General features: G+C 45.1%; 1 protein-coding gene across 1 annotated transcript in view; it reads right to left on the minus strand.

Moving 5' to 3' along the window:
* The window catches only part of LHCGR (luteinizing hormone/choriogonadotropin receptor), a 76066-nt gene that overhangs the window by 51164 nt on the left and 8473 nt on the right, over nt 1–16429 (minus strand). Inside the window, exons 4-5 of the mRNA XM_077915851.1 lie at nt 13630–13637; nt 9468–9623 (exon numbers count right to left, since the gene is read on the minus strand). Coding sequence (XP_077771977.1) covers nt 9468–9623; nt 13630–13637 — 164 coding nt within the window. The remainder of the gene's footprint in view (nt 1–9467; nt 9624–13629; nt 13638–16429) is intronic.

Consider the following 16429-nt stretch of genomic DNA (forward strand, 5'->3'; position numbering starts at 1 on the left):
GTGCCCACAAATAAGAAAAGCCTTAATCAGAGCCCCCCTGGTCTTTCCTGGGGGAAGTAATCCTTTGCTCCACGGAGGATCCATAATACAAGGTATTTGCTGGTGGTCAGTGAGAGAGCAGAAGGCTCTCAGTAGTAATTCCCCAGTGGCCTTTCTAAGCTGGTGTCAGAGCAGGACTGAACTTTTGGGATAACCACACTGGCTGCCCCAGAGAGACGGAGGCTCAAAGAACTACAGCTCACGTGACGCCTCCACTGAGGTTTCTTCATTATTCAGACCAGAAGGGATGGCCCCTTTTCCTGAACTCCTAAGAGCCTTGGTTTATAACCTTCCGCTGACTTTTATCACCTTCTACATTTCTCTCCAGTCATCTGAGAACTAGACCTTTCTGTCCTATAGCTGAAGACTAGACGCTCTTGGAGCACAGGGGGAGTGGCTACAGGTTCTGTACATTGTCCTGTACGTTTCAGTATGTAGTTCCCAAATGGTCAACAGGACTGCCCTGAAGGTCTTCTATGTGTCAGCCTGAGGTTTGGGATGGGGAATGGGGGATTGAAAGGACCCAGAAGAGGCTCTGATGCTCTAGCTGGATACAGGGACTAATCCAGTGGAACAACAGTAGGCAGTCCAGAATCAGGTGTTAGGTGGCATGTTTGAAAGGCAGCTCAGCCTGGGCTGAAAAGACTAGCATATCAGACTCCGGGCAATAATGAGTGCTGCTATTTTGGGATTCTAACTTATTCACCTTCCAGGTTTGAGAAGACCTAGTGGGTCATTTTCTCTAATTAACACCTCACAGGAACAAAACTATTCCATCAGGCTTGCCCCTGGGATGATAGGTATTTTCTGCTCAACCACATACACCAGCTGTGGGTTTGTACTCTTCTCTGTATCATCAGATTGTTACCATCATGCTTTGTAGTTACGTGGAGCCTTTATTTCCCAGTACTTTTGGCTCTGCTGGCTCGTTTATCTTCACCACAGTCAGCCCCGCTCAGGGGTAGGAACCATCACGCCCCTTTTATAGACAGCACAGAGGTTTTCTCACTAGCCTGAACCCACAGTGCAAATTAGGGCAAGGAGACCTTGTGCTAGAACTCAGGTCTGCCCTGTTTTTGTCCTGTTGATCAATTCAGATAATTGGAGGGCTGTGTTGGACACTACCTTGTCATACCCGAGCAGCCCTACCCCTGCAGGCTCAGAAATGCTGCTGCTGCTGCTCCTGAGGTAGAATTAGGAACCCAGGAGTCACCTCATTTCGTCAGAGTCAAGGACAAATGTCACAGCTGCAGGGGAAAAAAAATCCGAAACCCCTTCATTCTGAAAGTTATTTTGCTTAGAAATTGGACTTTTCCGAATTTGGCTCAGGTGGCATTAAAGAGCTGTGGTTCAGGACCACACAGAGGGCAGCTGTGAATGGTTTGCTGGTTGTGGGGTCGGGGGTGGGGGGAGGGTGTCATCTCCCTGTGAGGCAGAAGCTAGGAGGAAATGAGGACCATGAAGAGAAGCTGCTAGAAGCTGCCCACCAAGTCAGGGAGCCCACCTGCTGGGTGGGTGGGATTATTTTAATTTTCCTCTTAAAAAAATAGCTGGTGAGAAATTTGCTAAAATCTGCATTAAATATGATTTTTTGCATGCCAAGGGATGGTGCCAGAACAGAATTCATATGTTTCTATAGAGCCAGCCCCCTTGGGCCTGGAAGTGAGCAGCAGGGTCTCCCTCCACCACCATGACTCACCTGACTTTAAAATTCCATGTGTAAGATTATAGTTACACGCAGCCAAGACACCGTCTGGTGCAGCCACTCTGACAGATTACATTTTGGAAGAAAAGCTTTTGCGTCTCATTTCAAGACATGAAGAGAAGCCAAACTGACAGGCTTGGGAGGAAGATAGAGGGGGCGAAGGAGCAGAACTGGAGCCCTGAATTAATCTGACTTACTGCTTTGGAAATAAAAAAGAATAAGGCAGGAAAACAAACCCAAGGAATTGTTGCTCTGTGAGGTGGGGGGAGCTGGGTCCAATGCCAAAGGAATTGGTGTGTGAACCTTTTTGGTTCTACACTTCCACTGAGATTTTGGGAACTCTGTTGCTTGCTTAAGAGTCCTGCTAGGGGCCATCATTCACTGCCCCCAAAAGGATGATCTTTAAATTAATAAAATCTGGTCCTTGCAAAGCTTCCCCCCGGAGTCTGTTTATAGGTACAGCCAGGTTAAGAATTGCCTTTAAGGGGATCCCTGGGTGGCGCAGCGGTTTGGCGCCTGCCTTTGGCCCAGGGCGCGATCCTGGAGACCCGGGATCGAGTCCCACATCGGGCTCCCGGTGCATGGAGCCTGCTTCTCCCTCTGCCTTTGTTTCTGGCTCTCTCTATCTCTCAGTCTTTCATGAATAAATAAATAAATAAATAAAATCTTAAAAAAAAAAAAAAAAAAAAAGAATTGCCTTTAAGGTGCCACTGAGAGACTTGAGTCAGAATTGAGGTTCAAGATCAACCTCTACCTTCGGCCTTTGCTTTTGTTGGGTGTATGGGGGCAGTGGTGCTGGGAGGTAGGAAATGAGCTTTATGAATTCTGGGTTTTTGTTTTTTGTTTTGTCAGTCCCATCTGTAGGAAAGCTGAGGGCAGGGCCAACCTGTTGTACTTGCAAGAACTTGGTAGGTTTCTCCATATCCTATAACAGTTACATAACATAACTGGAAACCCGCTGGTCTCAATCCAGGCTCCTCAGTGGTTGTTTTGGTTTGTTTTAATGGATCCTGGGCTGAGGATTGGTTTTTCTCTAATAAGTGAATTAAAATAAATAACAAAAAATAAATCAATTTGGATGGGATATACTATAGGTAAGCTTCCAGTCTTGCTTCTTTGAAGCTGATACTATACCCGTTCAAAGACAGACTGGGTGTCTGCAAGATCTGACATAACAAAGAACTCTCTCCACTACCCATAGCTCCTGGCTTCCCCATCCTGTAGGACAGAGTTTTATTTTTTTATTTCTTTATTTTTTTTTATTGGAGTTCAATTTGCCAACATATAGCATAACACCCAGTGCTCATCCGATTTTTTAAAAAAGATTTTTATTTATTCATCAATGAGAGACAGAGAGAGACACACACAGAGAGAGAGAGAGAGAGAGAGAGAGAGGCAGAGACACAGGCAGAGGGAGAAGCAGGCTCCATGCAGGGAGCCTGATGCAGGACTTGATCCCAGGACTCGATCCTGGAACTCCAGGATCACGCCCTGGGCCAAAGGCAGGTGCTAAACCGCTGAGCCACCCAGGGATCCCCAGGACAGAGATTTTTAAAATGGCATTTAGATGCAGTACATGTTAACTAATACACATTTTTTTTTTTTTTGGCGTTAGTTCATTGTTCCTATTCAGCTATCTATTCCATTTGATAATCATAGTAATTCAATAAATCCTTTAATCACAATACTCATGAAATTCTGGGATTCCTACGTTGAATAGGATCTCTCTTCAAGTGGTTGTGGTTCTTACTTTAGCACAATGATTCAAAACCAAAGGTGGGTGTGGATTTTGCCCCCCATGGAGCATTTGGCAAATGTCTAGAGACATATTTGGTTGTCATAATTTGGGAAGGGAGTGCTACTGGCATCTAGTGGGTGGAGGCTGGAGATGCTGCTAAATATCCTGTAGTGTACAAAATAGCCCTCTATGACAGATGATCATTTGGCCTCAAATGTCGATTGCACGGAGGTTGGGAAACCCTGTTCTAGCAGAAGAGGCTTATTTTGAATAAATGGTTACATTATGGCAGGGTATGTGCAAAAATACAGGTAAGTACAGGGTATCAAAGGATGCATGTCTGGGAGGGAGGAGGCACTGGGGAAAGCTTCATGGGGAAGTGACTCCAAATCATGATTTTTACTTAATGCTTTTGTAATCAGTTGTCCAAGAAGGACTCTGAGAATTTATTAGTAAAGCACTATGTATTGGGATTTTTTTTTCTTTGTGCACAAATCCTCTGGGTAATGTAAGCAGATATTTCTAATGATTTTATATTTTCCTTTAAAAAATTCCCCAAAGAGCCTAGGAGAGGCCTAAAAAGTTCAAACCTATCCAACTTTATTCTCTGCTTCCCAGCAAAGAATCTAAATCTACTTGAACCTGTGGTTCTCCCACCAGGACTCTTCTTCCTTTCTGTCCTTCAAGGTTCAGCCTTATACCCCTTCACCTGTGAAGCCTTCCCTTGGAGTTTCCAGTCCATAGTACTTGCTCTGTTCTCTGAATTCCTAGACCCTTGTTGCCTCTCTCCCTGCCCACAGTGGTCTCTTGCATGTGTTTCTATCTAGACTGTGGGCCCCCTAAGGACTGGGACCATGCCCTCCACCCGTACATCCCTCTATAGCATTGAACACCGTTCTGGACTATGATTTCCACTGAAGGTACAATGAAAAGAAGAAAGACAGTCAGGAAAGATGTCAGGAGAATAACATCTTCCTGTAACATTGGATTGATAGATACAGCACGTTTTATCCTTCCAAAGTCTCTGGATTGTGTCTTATAATAAAGTTTAAAGTTTAAACTGTTCAGTAGGCACGACATGCAAAAAATAAATTGCCATTATTATTATTAGCATTTTCTTACTAACAGATTTTTCAGAAGCTGTTTCCATATCAAGAAGATCAACCTTTCTGTTGTCATAGAGACAAAGATCTTTATATATCCATGGGCAAGGTGAGAATATTTTTTTCTCTCTTCTTCCAGTTGTCTGGAACTAATAAGAAAAGGAGAAGGAAATGTTTTAAATCAGTTTTCTTCTTTTACTTCCCCCTTCCCCAATGAAAATGAATGAACATGCAGGAGGCTACTTTTTATATCACATTTTAGATTTTAAATACCTAAGTTTTTAATAAAACATGGAAGAGGTAGAAAGATATGAATGATTGAACAGTGCCATTTTCAAAAATTGCAAACAGTGGGCTTGTCAATAACAAACAATTATAATCCATGTTCCTTTTTTCCCCCTTTTTAAATCAAATAGTGGACTTGAGATGGAAGTCTTACAGGACAGACTTCCAAGGCCTGGAAGATTAAAATACAAACTAGCATCTACTGAGAGGCTGATGGTGAATTCTCAAATGTTGTGCAATACTTGCCTCCTCTGACCCCCCAAAAATGAGAGTGCTCCCCCTCTTTCTGCAGAGTCAGATCCTGTGCATGATGTTTAAGACCACATCTCTCTTCTTCTGGACTGCCTTATTTCCTAATTTCAGCTTTCTTTTTTACAAACTCCTGATAATTTGTTATTCATAACATTTTTTCCCTATCTTGTAATTACTGTTTACCATTTCATTCATTCATCGTCAAGAAAAGAGGATTTCAGTAGGAAGCTGTTCACTTTTCCTGTATTTCATCTCAATGTGAAGTTATACCTTTATCCATCCCCCAGGACTCAGAAGTACCTCTCTTTCTAAGCCTAACTCTCCCCCTATGATCTGAGACTGCCACTTTTCTCCCATCAGCACAGAGATCTTTCTCCATCAAATATCTTCTCCGCCATCCCTCCTATCTTCAGGCTGTCCTCCAGGGATTCCTTCCCTTATTCCTCTTTTTTTTTTTTTTTTTAAGGTTTTATTTATTTATTTGAGAGAATGAGTGAGAGCATGAGCAGGGTGGGGAGGGGCAGAGGGAGAGGGAGAAGCAGACTCACTGCTGAGCAGGGAGTGGGATGTGATGCGGGACTCATCCCAGGACCCCAGGATCATGACCTGAGCCAAAGGTAGACACTTAACCCACTGCGCCATCCAGGCACCCCCCCGCCCCTCCCATCTTGTTCCTCTTTGAAGGCAAAACCGAACAAAACCTTTTCTCAATCCTATATATTTTCAATATGCATCAGAGTTTGGGCCTTTATTTTGATCACAGCTGCCTTTTGCAATAAATAGGTATTTTGTATATGTGTGTGTGTGGAGGGGTGCACGAGGAAGAAAAGTATATGGCATAGGAAGTTGAAAACATACTCTTACTTTCCACAAGACTGTATTCTTTATGGAAAGTATAAGATCTTGGTTCTCAAACTTTAGCATGCATTAGAACCACTTGGGGAGCTTGTTAAAACACCAGCTTTGCACCGCATCCTCAGAGTTTCTGATTCAGTAGATTGGGGGTGGGGCTCGAGTGTGCATTGCTAACTTTTCCCAGGTGATGCTAATGCTGCTGGTCTAGAACCACACTGAGTAAATTTCCTTAAAGTAACTACCCTCCTATCCCTTCTTATATATTTCCCTTGGCATATGGATGGATGTTGAGGTCACCTTATCGTGCCCATAGGGTTCCCACCTAAAGGAGGAGGTCACATCTCAATTATCTGATCCCCAGAAAGCCTGGCCTTGTGTGGGGTAGCATGCTTGCTAACCTAGGGTGTCTGAATGTCTAGAAGATGTGCTTAGTGTGGATACCAAGATAGTGTATGTGAAGGGAGGAAGTTGAGGATTCTCCAGAAACTGACAGGGACGACAAAGGGTGAGCCTGGACAGCTTGCTCCTCTTTGGGAGTGGGATGAGCCAGCTTCAGCATACTAGTGGTGCTCATACTGTGCTTGCCTCTCGCCTCTACCCACAAACCTAGTCAGCCTGTACAATCTTTTTTGAGGGGTTCTAGGCTCCTCTAAACTGTGTTATGGGGCAGTGGGAGAACTGTTTTGTTTTGATCTTTTCACTTCAGCTTTCTCCAGGGAAGAGGTACTCTTCTGAGGCCAACATGGTGTGGTGTGGCAATAGGAATTGTTGAGAGAGCTAGGTGAAAAGCTGAAACTGAAAGGAGCCGGGAATGTGTGTGTGTATTTAGGAAAGGGTAATTTTCTCACAAAGATAAGCAAATATAAAAACACATTTAATGGTCTTTGCTACTCAATAACAAAAGGAGACCTTGGTCAAGTTATTCCATCTCTTTGGGTCTCAGTTTCCGGAAGCCTGTATAAAAGTGCTGGGTGTGAGAAAGGCTGTTAGTGGCACAATCATTCCTAAGAGCAAGAATAGGAGGTTTGTCACAGAAGGACAAGGGCTAGGACTCGAAAGGCAAGTTCCATGAATTTGTTGATTGATTGAAACCAATTCCATCAGCATGGTCCTCAGCTTCAGGGAATTGAGCTGACAAGATAATTAATGGAAACTAATTAATATAAACCCCTCAACCTTTAAACTGTATCTCTCAACTGCAAACACTCCCTGAAGGCCAGTAACTTTATTTATTTTTGGTTTATTTATTTATTTATGAGAGCACTCTGACAGGAGAGGGGATAGGGGCAGAGAGAGAGGGAGAGAGAGACTCTTTAGCAGGCAATACACCCAGTCCTAGAGCCTAGTGCTGGGCTGGATCTCCTGACCCTGAATCATGACTTGGGTGGAAATCAAGAGTGAGATGCTTAACCCACTGAGCCACTCAGGTGCCCAATGAAGGCTACTAACTTTTTCAGAGGAGAGGCTTAGCCCCTCAGGAGGGAGGAGGAGTTCCCTCTAGGAAGTGGGCTCCTGGCAGGCTCCTGGGACCCAAGGAAATGGTGGGGAGTTGCCTCTTTCCTCCCCAAGAATGGAATTCTATTGCTGCCAATGGTTAGAATATAACCCAGAGTTCCACCAGGCTAGTGCCTTTTGGATATTTTTATAGCACTCTTCTTTCCTTTTTTCTTTTAATAACTTTATTGAGCTATAATTCATATACCATATTCACCCATTTAAAGTGTACAGTGTGGGCAGCCCAGGTGGCTCAGCAGTTTAGCACTGCCTTCAGCCCAGGGCGTGATCTTGGGGCCCCGGGATCAAGTCCCACGTCAGGCTCCCTACATGGAGCCTACTTCTCCCTCTGTGTCTCTGCCTCCCTTTCTCTCTCTGTGTGTGTCTCTCGTGAGTAAATAAAATCTTTTTTAAAAAGTGTACAGTGCAATGGTTTCTAGTATGTCTATGGAGTTGTGCAGTCATCACCACAATCTAATTTTAAGTAATTTTTGTTACCCCTAGAAGCCACAGCCATTAACAGTCCCTGGGCCTTTACCCCTACCTGGCAGCTACTAATCTCCTTTCAATCTGGACATAAAAATAGAATCATATAACGTGTTGTACCTTTTTCTTTTTTTCTTTTCTTTTCTTTTGTTAAAGATTTTATTTATTCACTTGAGGGAGAGAGAGAAAGAGATCCGAAACAAGCAGAAGGTAAGGGCAGAGCGAGAGGGAGAAACGACACCGCCCCAACAGGGGAGCAGGATGGGGGCTCCATCCCAGGACCCTGAGATCATGACCTGGCAGATGCTCGACTGAGCCACCCAGGGCCCCCATCGTGTGGTACCTTTTTCTAAATCGAAGAAAGGACACCAGGTGACACTCTGATCTGCTAGCACTACAGGCCCCTCTTCTCTTTACCCCATCACTTCAGTAAACAGCTTCTTCCACCTGCTTGCTGATGTATGCAATTCTTCTAATCACTTTTGTAAACGGGAGACCTGGGTGGTGTGTGGGAGGCGTGACACAAGGCACACCTTGATCAGACAACCAGATTGAAATGCGAGTGCATCCGGGAAGGGGTAGAGAGAGCAGCGGCGCGAATGCACGCGTTGGGCGAGGCTGCCGGGCAGCAATCGCGGTTGATGACTAGGTCACCCCCTTCTTACCACAGGGCCCGCCACCCCACGCCCGGAGGAGCGCAGGGGGCCAGAGGACACAGTAACCTGCACCAGCCTGGCCGGCGCCAGGGCCAAAGACGGCTTCGGGCTGGTCTAGCGGGGACGGCTGCTGATCGGGAGGCATCACACCGGGCCCCTTCCAGAGCGGCAGGGAGCAGGCCTCCCCTGTGGCTTCTTGCGGGAGCCCCAGCCGGGGGTGGGCGGGGAGGGCGAAATCGCGGGCCTGGGGCGGCCGGGGGCTGCAGGGTGCGCCAGCAGGGGAGGCCCCGAGGCCAGGCCAGCAGGTGAGGCAGAGACCTCCGCAAGCCTCGCCTTCTCGGCACTTTAAGAGGTGGCGGAGTTTGCTCGGGCGCAGCCTTTCTCTGCAAGCTTCCCGGCCAAGGGGGCCGAGGAGCGGGAGCCGACGGCGCGGGCAGGAGGTCGGGCGGGTCCGGGCGGGGCGCCGCGTACTCACAGTCGGGCGAGGCCGGCCCGCGGCCCGGGGCAGCGCAGGGCGCCGGCGGGCGGGCAGCGGCAGGGCTCCGGGCAGGGCGGCCCTGGGCGCGCCCGCGGCGGCAGCAGCAGCAGCAGCAGCACCGGCAGCAGCACCGGCAGCAGCGCCGGCCCCCGCGGCCCCATGGCTGGCGAGCTGAGCGCGGGCTCTGGCGGCTGCGCGGGCCCCCGGCCGGCCCCGCGCGCCCGCTCCCCGCCCCTTGGTCCCCCCCACCCCGCCCTGGCGGCGGCGACCCCTTCGTCACCCCCCTCTGGCCTCCCCCTGGCCGGCCTGCCCTCGGCACAAGGTCAGGAGAACGTGGGCACTGAGAGCGCCTCGGACGCGGGCAGGGGGCTCTGACCTCTCACCAGGCTCTGCTGTCACCGAGCGTGAAGCGGAGGGAGATGTGTCACCTCCAGGGATCCTCTGTCCCGCCCAGATGCGCTTCCTCTCCCGGGTTCCCAGCCCCAAACCCTTTCTCCTTCTCCCCCACCAACTCCCTCTGCACAAGTAATCTCTGTCCTCGCAACTTCCCAAGCAGTTTCTCTCTCTCTCTCTCTCTCTCTCTCTCTCTCTCTGTTCTTTTTTAAATATTTTATTTATTTAGGGCAGCCCGGGTGGCTCAGCGGTTTGTCACCTGCCTTTGGCCTAAGGTGTGATCCTGGAGACCCGAGATCGAGTCCCACGTTGGGCTCCCTGTATGGAGCCTGCTTCTCCCTCTGCCTGTGTCTCTGCCTCTCTTTCTCTTTCTGTGTCTCTCATGAATAAATTAAAAAAAACCTTTTTTTTCTTTTAACCAGGCATACCCCTCTCTGTGTTTTTCTTGCTCATCACCACTTTTTTCCTTATAGTATAGCTATTTGAATCTGTTCTATATCTCCACCATAGACTGTGACCATCCTGGAGAACAAAATCCAGTTCAGATATATTTTTCTATTCCTGGCTTCTCCATGTTGAGTCTCTAGTAAAGATTTGTTGAGTGAATGAAAGTGCTATGATAACCTACAGCAACTGCCCCAGGGAGAGGCCCCTTACAGGCTAGGCCCTGTGACAGGTGCCCTCCCTCCGGTTATGTCTAAGCTTCACAACAAACTGGCCGGATGTTTGCAACTAGAAAAATGATGTCCAGAGAGGTTTTGTGACTTCCCCAAAGTCACATAGTTCTTAAGTGGAAACCTATTTGAGCTCACTTCTTTTTTTTTTTTTTTTTTTTTTTTTTTTTTTAATGATAGGCACGCAGTGAGAGAGAGAGAGAGAGAGGCAGAGACACAGGCAGAGGGAGAAGCAGGCTCCATGCACCGGGAGCCCAACGTGGGATTCGATCCCGGGTCTCCAGGATCGCGCCCTGGGCCAAAAGCAGGCGCCAAACCGCTGCACCACCCAGGGATCCCTGAGCTCACTTCTATCACCCACTTTATCTTACCCATGTAAAAAAAAATTCTATATGATCTGCATACGCAGGATGTAGAAGGAGACAATTTTATGGTTACCTATGGGAATGCATAATTTCCCCTATTCAGTTTCATCATCAAAACATTTTTCCTTCCTCCTCTTACAATGACTCTGTTTGGACTCTGGAAATCCTGGAATCTTGCAGGAAGAGGTGGACTTTGAGAGTCTGGAAGGTGTCTAAGACTCTACAGACAAGAAGTGAAGGAACAGATTTCTTTCTTATTTGAAACCAACTCTCAGAGTCAGACTGGCTCAGTCACAAGTATGTAGTCCATTGTGAGTTTTTTGGCCAAGGAGATGTTTAAAAATTATTATTATTTTTTTAAAAAATGGGCTTTCCCCTCATTGTGCTAGCTGGCATGAAAAACAAAGCTTACTAGATTTTCTCACCCTTTCATACCGCTGCATATGCTATTCATTTACCTGGAACGATCTTCTCTTCCTTTCCCATATCCCATTAGTTAAACTCCTGGTTGTCCTTGAAGACTCAGCTCAATGTCATTTTCACTGTAACACCTTCTCTGACACAACCTAGCTGTGTCTGTGCCCATGACACCTGATTCTATAGTCTGTAATGTAACACATTGTAATTTTGGCTTTAGTTTTCCTTCTCCTGCTTATTGATCTTAATATTGCTTGAACATGTCACAGCTTCTAGCTCCTCATAGGTGCTCAGTCTATATCTATTGAATAACAGAATGAATAAGTGAAACCCAAGTGCAGACCTATAGCATATGTTTAGCAAATCATCTGAGAAGAGCTTAATAGCTTTGCTTGATTTATTCTCAACCACAGTGGATCAATCTGGACAGGTATCAGGTAATTAATTACTCATGACTACTTTGGGGTCAGATAGTCTCTCCTATTTTAAAATGGCAGATTTTGGTAGAGAAGTTGGAGTAGCACTGGGGTTTTCACATCTTTTCACCATGTTGCTTGAGTTGTAGGAGAGAAGGAATGAATAACTCAAGATGGCTGAGTGGTATTTATTTCAAATCTTAAATTTCATGTGCCCTTTTCTTTTTACTTCATAGCATATTTGTTATGGAAAAAGAATGGTTGCTTCTACCTGCACCTGAAGAACCATTTGATTCCCTGCTTGGGTATCCTTGGGGGTTGCTTATGCTTCAGTAGGAAAAGGACTAGGCCACCTGGGCATCTGGATTTTTTTTTTTTTTTTTTCTGTTCTGTCAACAGTGTGACTTGGTCTTTGGTTTCTTCATCTAAGAGGAGGGTTGGTGTTCACAATCCCTAAGACTTTGTTGACGACTCTTACTATATTAGTGGTGGAAGGAGTCAGATTGTAGACATTGACTTCTTACTGCTTGTCTTGGATTAAAAATAAAATCCTGTTTATGAAGAGAGTGAGTTCATTTTGAAGAAAACTCAAAACTGTAATGAGTTTTCATAACATTTTTCTGTGATTAATTTCAGTTGGATTTTAATTATCATGTCAGTTCTTGCAATGTACCTATTTTAACAAAATTACATTGAATTGTTTGTTATAACCACAAACATTTGTTACAATGGAAGTTACCTATCCTACTCATTAATATGTGACCTATTTAGAGGAGATATTTTTTTTTTTTTTTTTTTTTTTTTTTTTTTTAGAGGAGATATTTTTAAATCTGGAAGAATTCTGTGTACTATAACTATGCTTATACTTACTTTTGTTACAGAACTTCAAAAGAGCATGACCCATGGGGATTGCTATTATATTTTACTGACAAACTAAAGTTCATGGAATTCACAAGAAGTTTATCCTGCATTAGAGATATAGAAATATCTGACACCACAACTCAGAAATCCTAATAAAACTCTCCAAAATTCTAGAGCAGGGCTTCTTGTATTTTAGGATGCAAAGTATAATTTGGGAAATTTTAAAGACAAAGACTCCTCAAAGACACCCTCCCCAGAAAGATTCTGATTTAGTTCGTATGGAGTGGGGCCCAGGAGTCTGAGTTTTTTAAGAGGGGGGAGGGACAGAGGGAGAGGGAGATAGAACCTGAAGCAGCCTCCAACACGCATCGTGGAGCCCAATGTGGGGCTCAATCTCACAACCCTGAGATCATGACCTGAGCTGAAATCCAGAGTTGGTCGTTTAACTGACTGAGCCACACAGGCACCCCTGGCAGTCTGCATTTTATTTTATTTTTTAAAGATTTATTTATTTATTTGAGAGAGAGAGAGAGAGAGAGAGTGTGTGTGTGTGTGTGTGGGGGGGTTTGCAGTGGTGGAGGGGCGGCAGAGGGAAAGAGAGAAGCAGATTCTGCATAGACTCCCTGCTGAGTGGTGAGCTGGATGATGGACTTGATCCCATGACCCATGAGATCATGACTGGAGCTGAAGTCAAGAGTCAGACTCTTAACCAACTGAGCCATTCAGGTGCCCCTAGGAGTCTGTATTTTAATAAGCTCCCATGTAGTTCTGATTCATGGGTTACCCAGAGCATAACTGGTGAAACACTAAATGGGAAATTTTAGAATTCAATATGCCTTGGGAAGACAAAGCTTGAGAATCCGTATTAAGGACTCTGAATAAAGCCTAAGAATTTTGATGCATTGTTAAAGAAACCTGGCATATGTAAGCACATGCATACAAATAGTAGTGTGTATATGTGTAAAATTGCACAATTGATTGTAATCTTGAGGCATTTTTTAAAAAGTAGCAGTTTATTTTAATTTTTAAATTTAATTTGTTGGGAGGGGGAGTGAACAATTTCACATGATCATGTATCCTATTTTTCTTTTCTTTTCTTTCTTTCTTTCTTTTTTTTAGAAGGGAATCTTATTTTTCTTTATGCCTGACTAGATCAGAACTCCATAGCCTTTGATGTCATGCTAAGACCTTAGAGTTGGAGGAAATTAGCAAAATAATAAAAAAAAAACCTCAAGTAGAATAGGCAAAACTTTCTGATTCTTGAACATATGTCTTGTTAGTACCATAACAGATATTTGTTCCCCTTAAAAGCAATAGTTTTACCTTTCCTTCAGAAGAAAAGGTGAATGTAGGGCAGAGGAAAAAAAATGTGTAAGAAAAGAAAAATACAGTTACACCTATGAGCTTCTCACCTTGCCACCTGGAACAAAACAAAAACAAAACAAAAAAGGTTATCCCTAAAAGTTACAGTGAGAAGTTTTGTGCATCCCCTCTAGTAGCTTGCTTGGAAATTTTATCCTCCATTTCACTGTGTAGATGGTGTGAGATCAGAGATATGATCAGCTGTGTCCACCTCCAGTGCTGCTCTGGGGCTTCTGTGGCCTTAGGAGGAACCAACGAGAAACTGCGCGCTGATGAGTGCCTGGGCCCTGGCCCCAGGGTAGGTCTGGGAGTGGAGAGTGAGAACTTTCTGAGACCTGAGAGACTTTCTCTAAGGCTGACACACAGAGAGAGCTAGAGAAGGGGCTTGGCCTTTCTGGTCATTATGTTGCTGAAGGATGTGAATGCATTGGGGGTTGTTGTCCTTATCTCATGAAAAAAGCCTGTCTGCCCTGATAGTGACTAAAGCTACAAAGAGAAAAACAGAACTGAGAGATGGATGGGGGGCAAACAGTCAGGCCAGCACCTCCCTTGGACTTCCCCAGTGATGAGCCAATACGTTGCCTCTTTTGCTTAATTAAGGTCATTGGAGTTGAGTCTCTCTCACTTGACACCAAAATTTCTGATCTCTACTATCTCTACTGTCTGTGATCTTTCTTTGACCTTCTACTTTTTCCACCTACTCTCGGATAAGAAAGATATAGGGCTTTTCTATTCTTACCTCCATCATCACAAACACAGTGAGTTTTTCTCCTTTGCATCGAGAGTATTTATCATTGTGCTTCTAGGAATAAACTGGTGGAGGGGTGAATGAGCAAATGAATGAATGACGAATGAGTGAACAAAGAGGTAGTGGCATAGAGCCACATTATTCTTCTTTTTAGAGAAGCTGCACTTTGCTAAATAATTCACCAAGCATTTTCTTTCCATTTTAGAGAAGGCCTCCTAGTAAACTTGTGACCTTGGTGTAGAAATCAAATTTCAAGCTAAAATATTAGGTAGAGCCAACAGGAGGGAAGAGAGAAAACCCTCTGAAATGATGAAATAAATCAACAAAGAAACAGGATTTGATTTAAAAAAAATGGATGTAGAATTTATTGAAGTGTATACCACAGGATACTGGTTGCCTGCCATGCTAATTGGCAGCATTTAGGGAAAAGGTGTCAAAGCTGAAGAAATTTGGGAAAAATCGGGTTAAAAAATTAAGCACAGTTTTGTACCAGACAGTTTCTTGGGACTTTTAACATGTATTCTGAATCTTTAAGAGGGCTACAGAGTATATGTGGAGGACAGATGTTTCTTCAGGACATACTCTGAGAATACTGATTTGGGAATACACCTTGAGAAAGCGGATTTATTCACAAATTTTCAGGTGTCTGACTTTTATGGCAAAGAACTCTTCACTGAACTGGAAGCCAGAGCTAACCTTTGCATGGATATAATGTGCGGATTAGGTGGTGAGAGGAGAGGCACCCGACCGTCTTTTCCCTCCATTCTTTCATGCGGTGCTCAAGGTCTGTAAATCCCAAAGTTATTAATATACTTCTGTAGGTTGCATATTGCTTTATTTTATTTTATTTTATTTTATTTTAAAGATTTTATTTATTTATTCATGAGAGACACAGAGAGATCGAGGCAGAGACACAGGCAGAGGGAGAAGCAGGCTCCCTGTGGGGAGCCTGATGTGGGACTCAATCCCTGGACCCTGGGATCATGACTTGAGTGGAAGGCAGATGCTCAACTGCTGAGTCACCCAGGCCGCCCCTGCTCTCTCCATTTAAAAAATGAAAATACAGCACAGGGAGGGAGCACATTGATTTGACGGTAACTTCATCAGAATTATTCACTTTCAGAGTAATTTCTGAAGGCCCACGGTGGTGTGAAGACCCAGAATGTGTAGAGTTTGGGAGGTAGATGCTCTGGCTGATGGGGAGGGAGTTTCCGCAGGAAGCTTCTTCCCATCAGAGCTATGCCAGGATCAGTCCCTAGGCTTTGCCCCCAGATGCATGCAGAACACAGAGATTGGGGCCTGGCGTGTGAAGAAAACCTCCTGGCTTCTTTGAGTGGAGGTGTCAGCCCTCTTCTCATTCCTTCCTGCATACATCCTGCCCCAGGGGGCTGGCGTCGGGCTCTTGGGTTTGCTAAGACTTGGTAGGGCTCCATTAGAGATGCACGGCTGCCAGCCTGCAGCTGCTAATATCTGGCTGATAATATCTGTCACGTTGAATTAGGCTTTCTGGCCATCAAGTGGCATGCAGACAAACAGAGAGGTCAGTCATTACCCTAGGGCCTGCAAGGCCTGTTTCCAAAAAGGGAATCTCCTTCAAAGACTAGTTTGGAAGTAGTTCTCAGTACTGAATCATGCATGTGGGGCTGACAGCCTGGACGAATGGATTTCAGCAAAAGGGGATCAGCAGGCACGAGGAGTGCCCGCGAAAGGCAGGGAGCTCTGGAAGACGACATGTGGAGTTTGAGGGACATCTGGCTGGAGGGATCCAGGAGACAGCTTAACTGCCTTGGTGCTGAGCAAGGGAAACGGTGATGGTGAAAATGTCTACATCAGTAGTTGTAAACTTTCTCATTCATTCTTTCTTTCTTTCTTTCTTTCTTTCTTTCTTTCTTTCTTTTTTTTTTTTTAAGATTTTATTCATTTATTCATGACAGACACAGAGAGAGAGAGGTAGAGACACAGGCAGAGGGAGAAGCAGGCTCCATGCAGGGAGCCCGATGCGGGACTGGATCCCGGGACCCCAGGATCACGCCCAAGCCAAAGGCAGGCACTCAACAGCTGAGCCACCCAGGGATCCCTCTCATTCTTTCTTTATTTCAGGG

The sequence above is a fragment of the Canis aureus genome, chromosome 11 (genome assembly GCF_053574225.1).
Source record: "Canis aureus isolate CA01 chromosome 11, VMU_Caureus_v.1.0, whole genome shotgun sequence".
In the NCBI taxonomy this organism is placed as follows: Eukaryota; Metazoa; Chordata; class Mammalia; order Carnivora; family Canidae; genus Canis; species Canis aureus.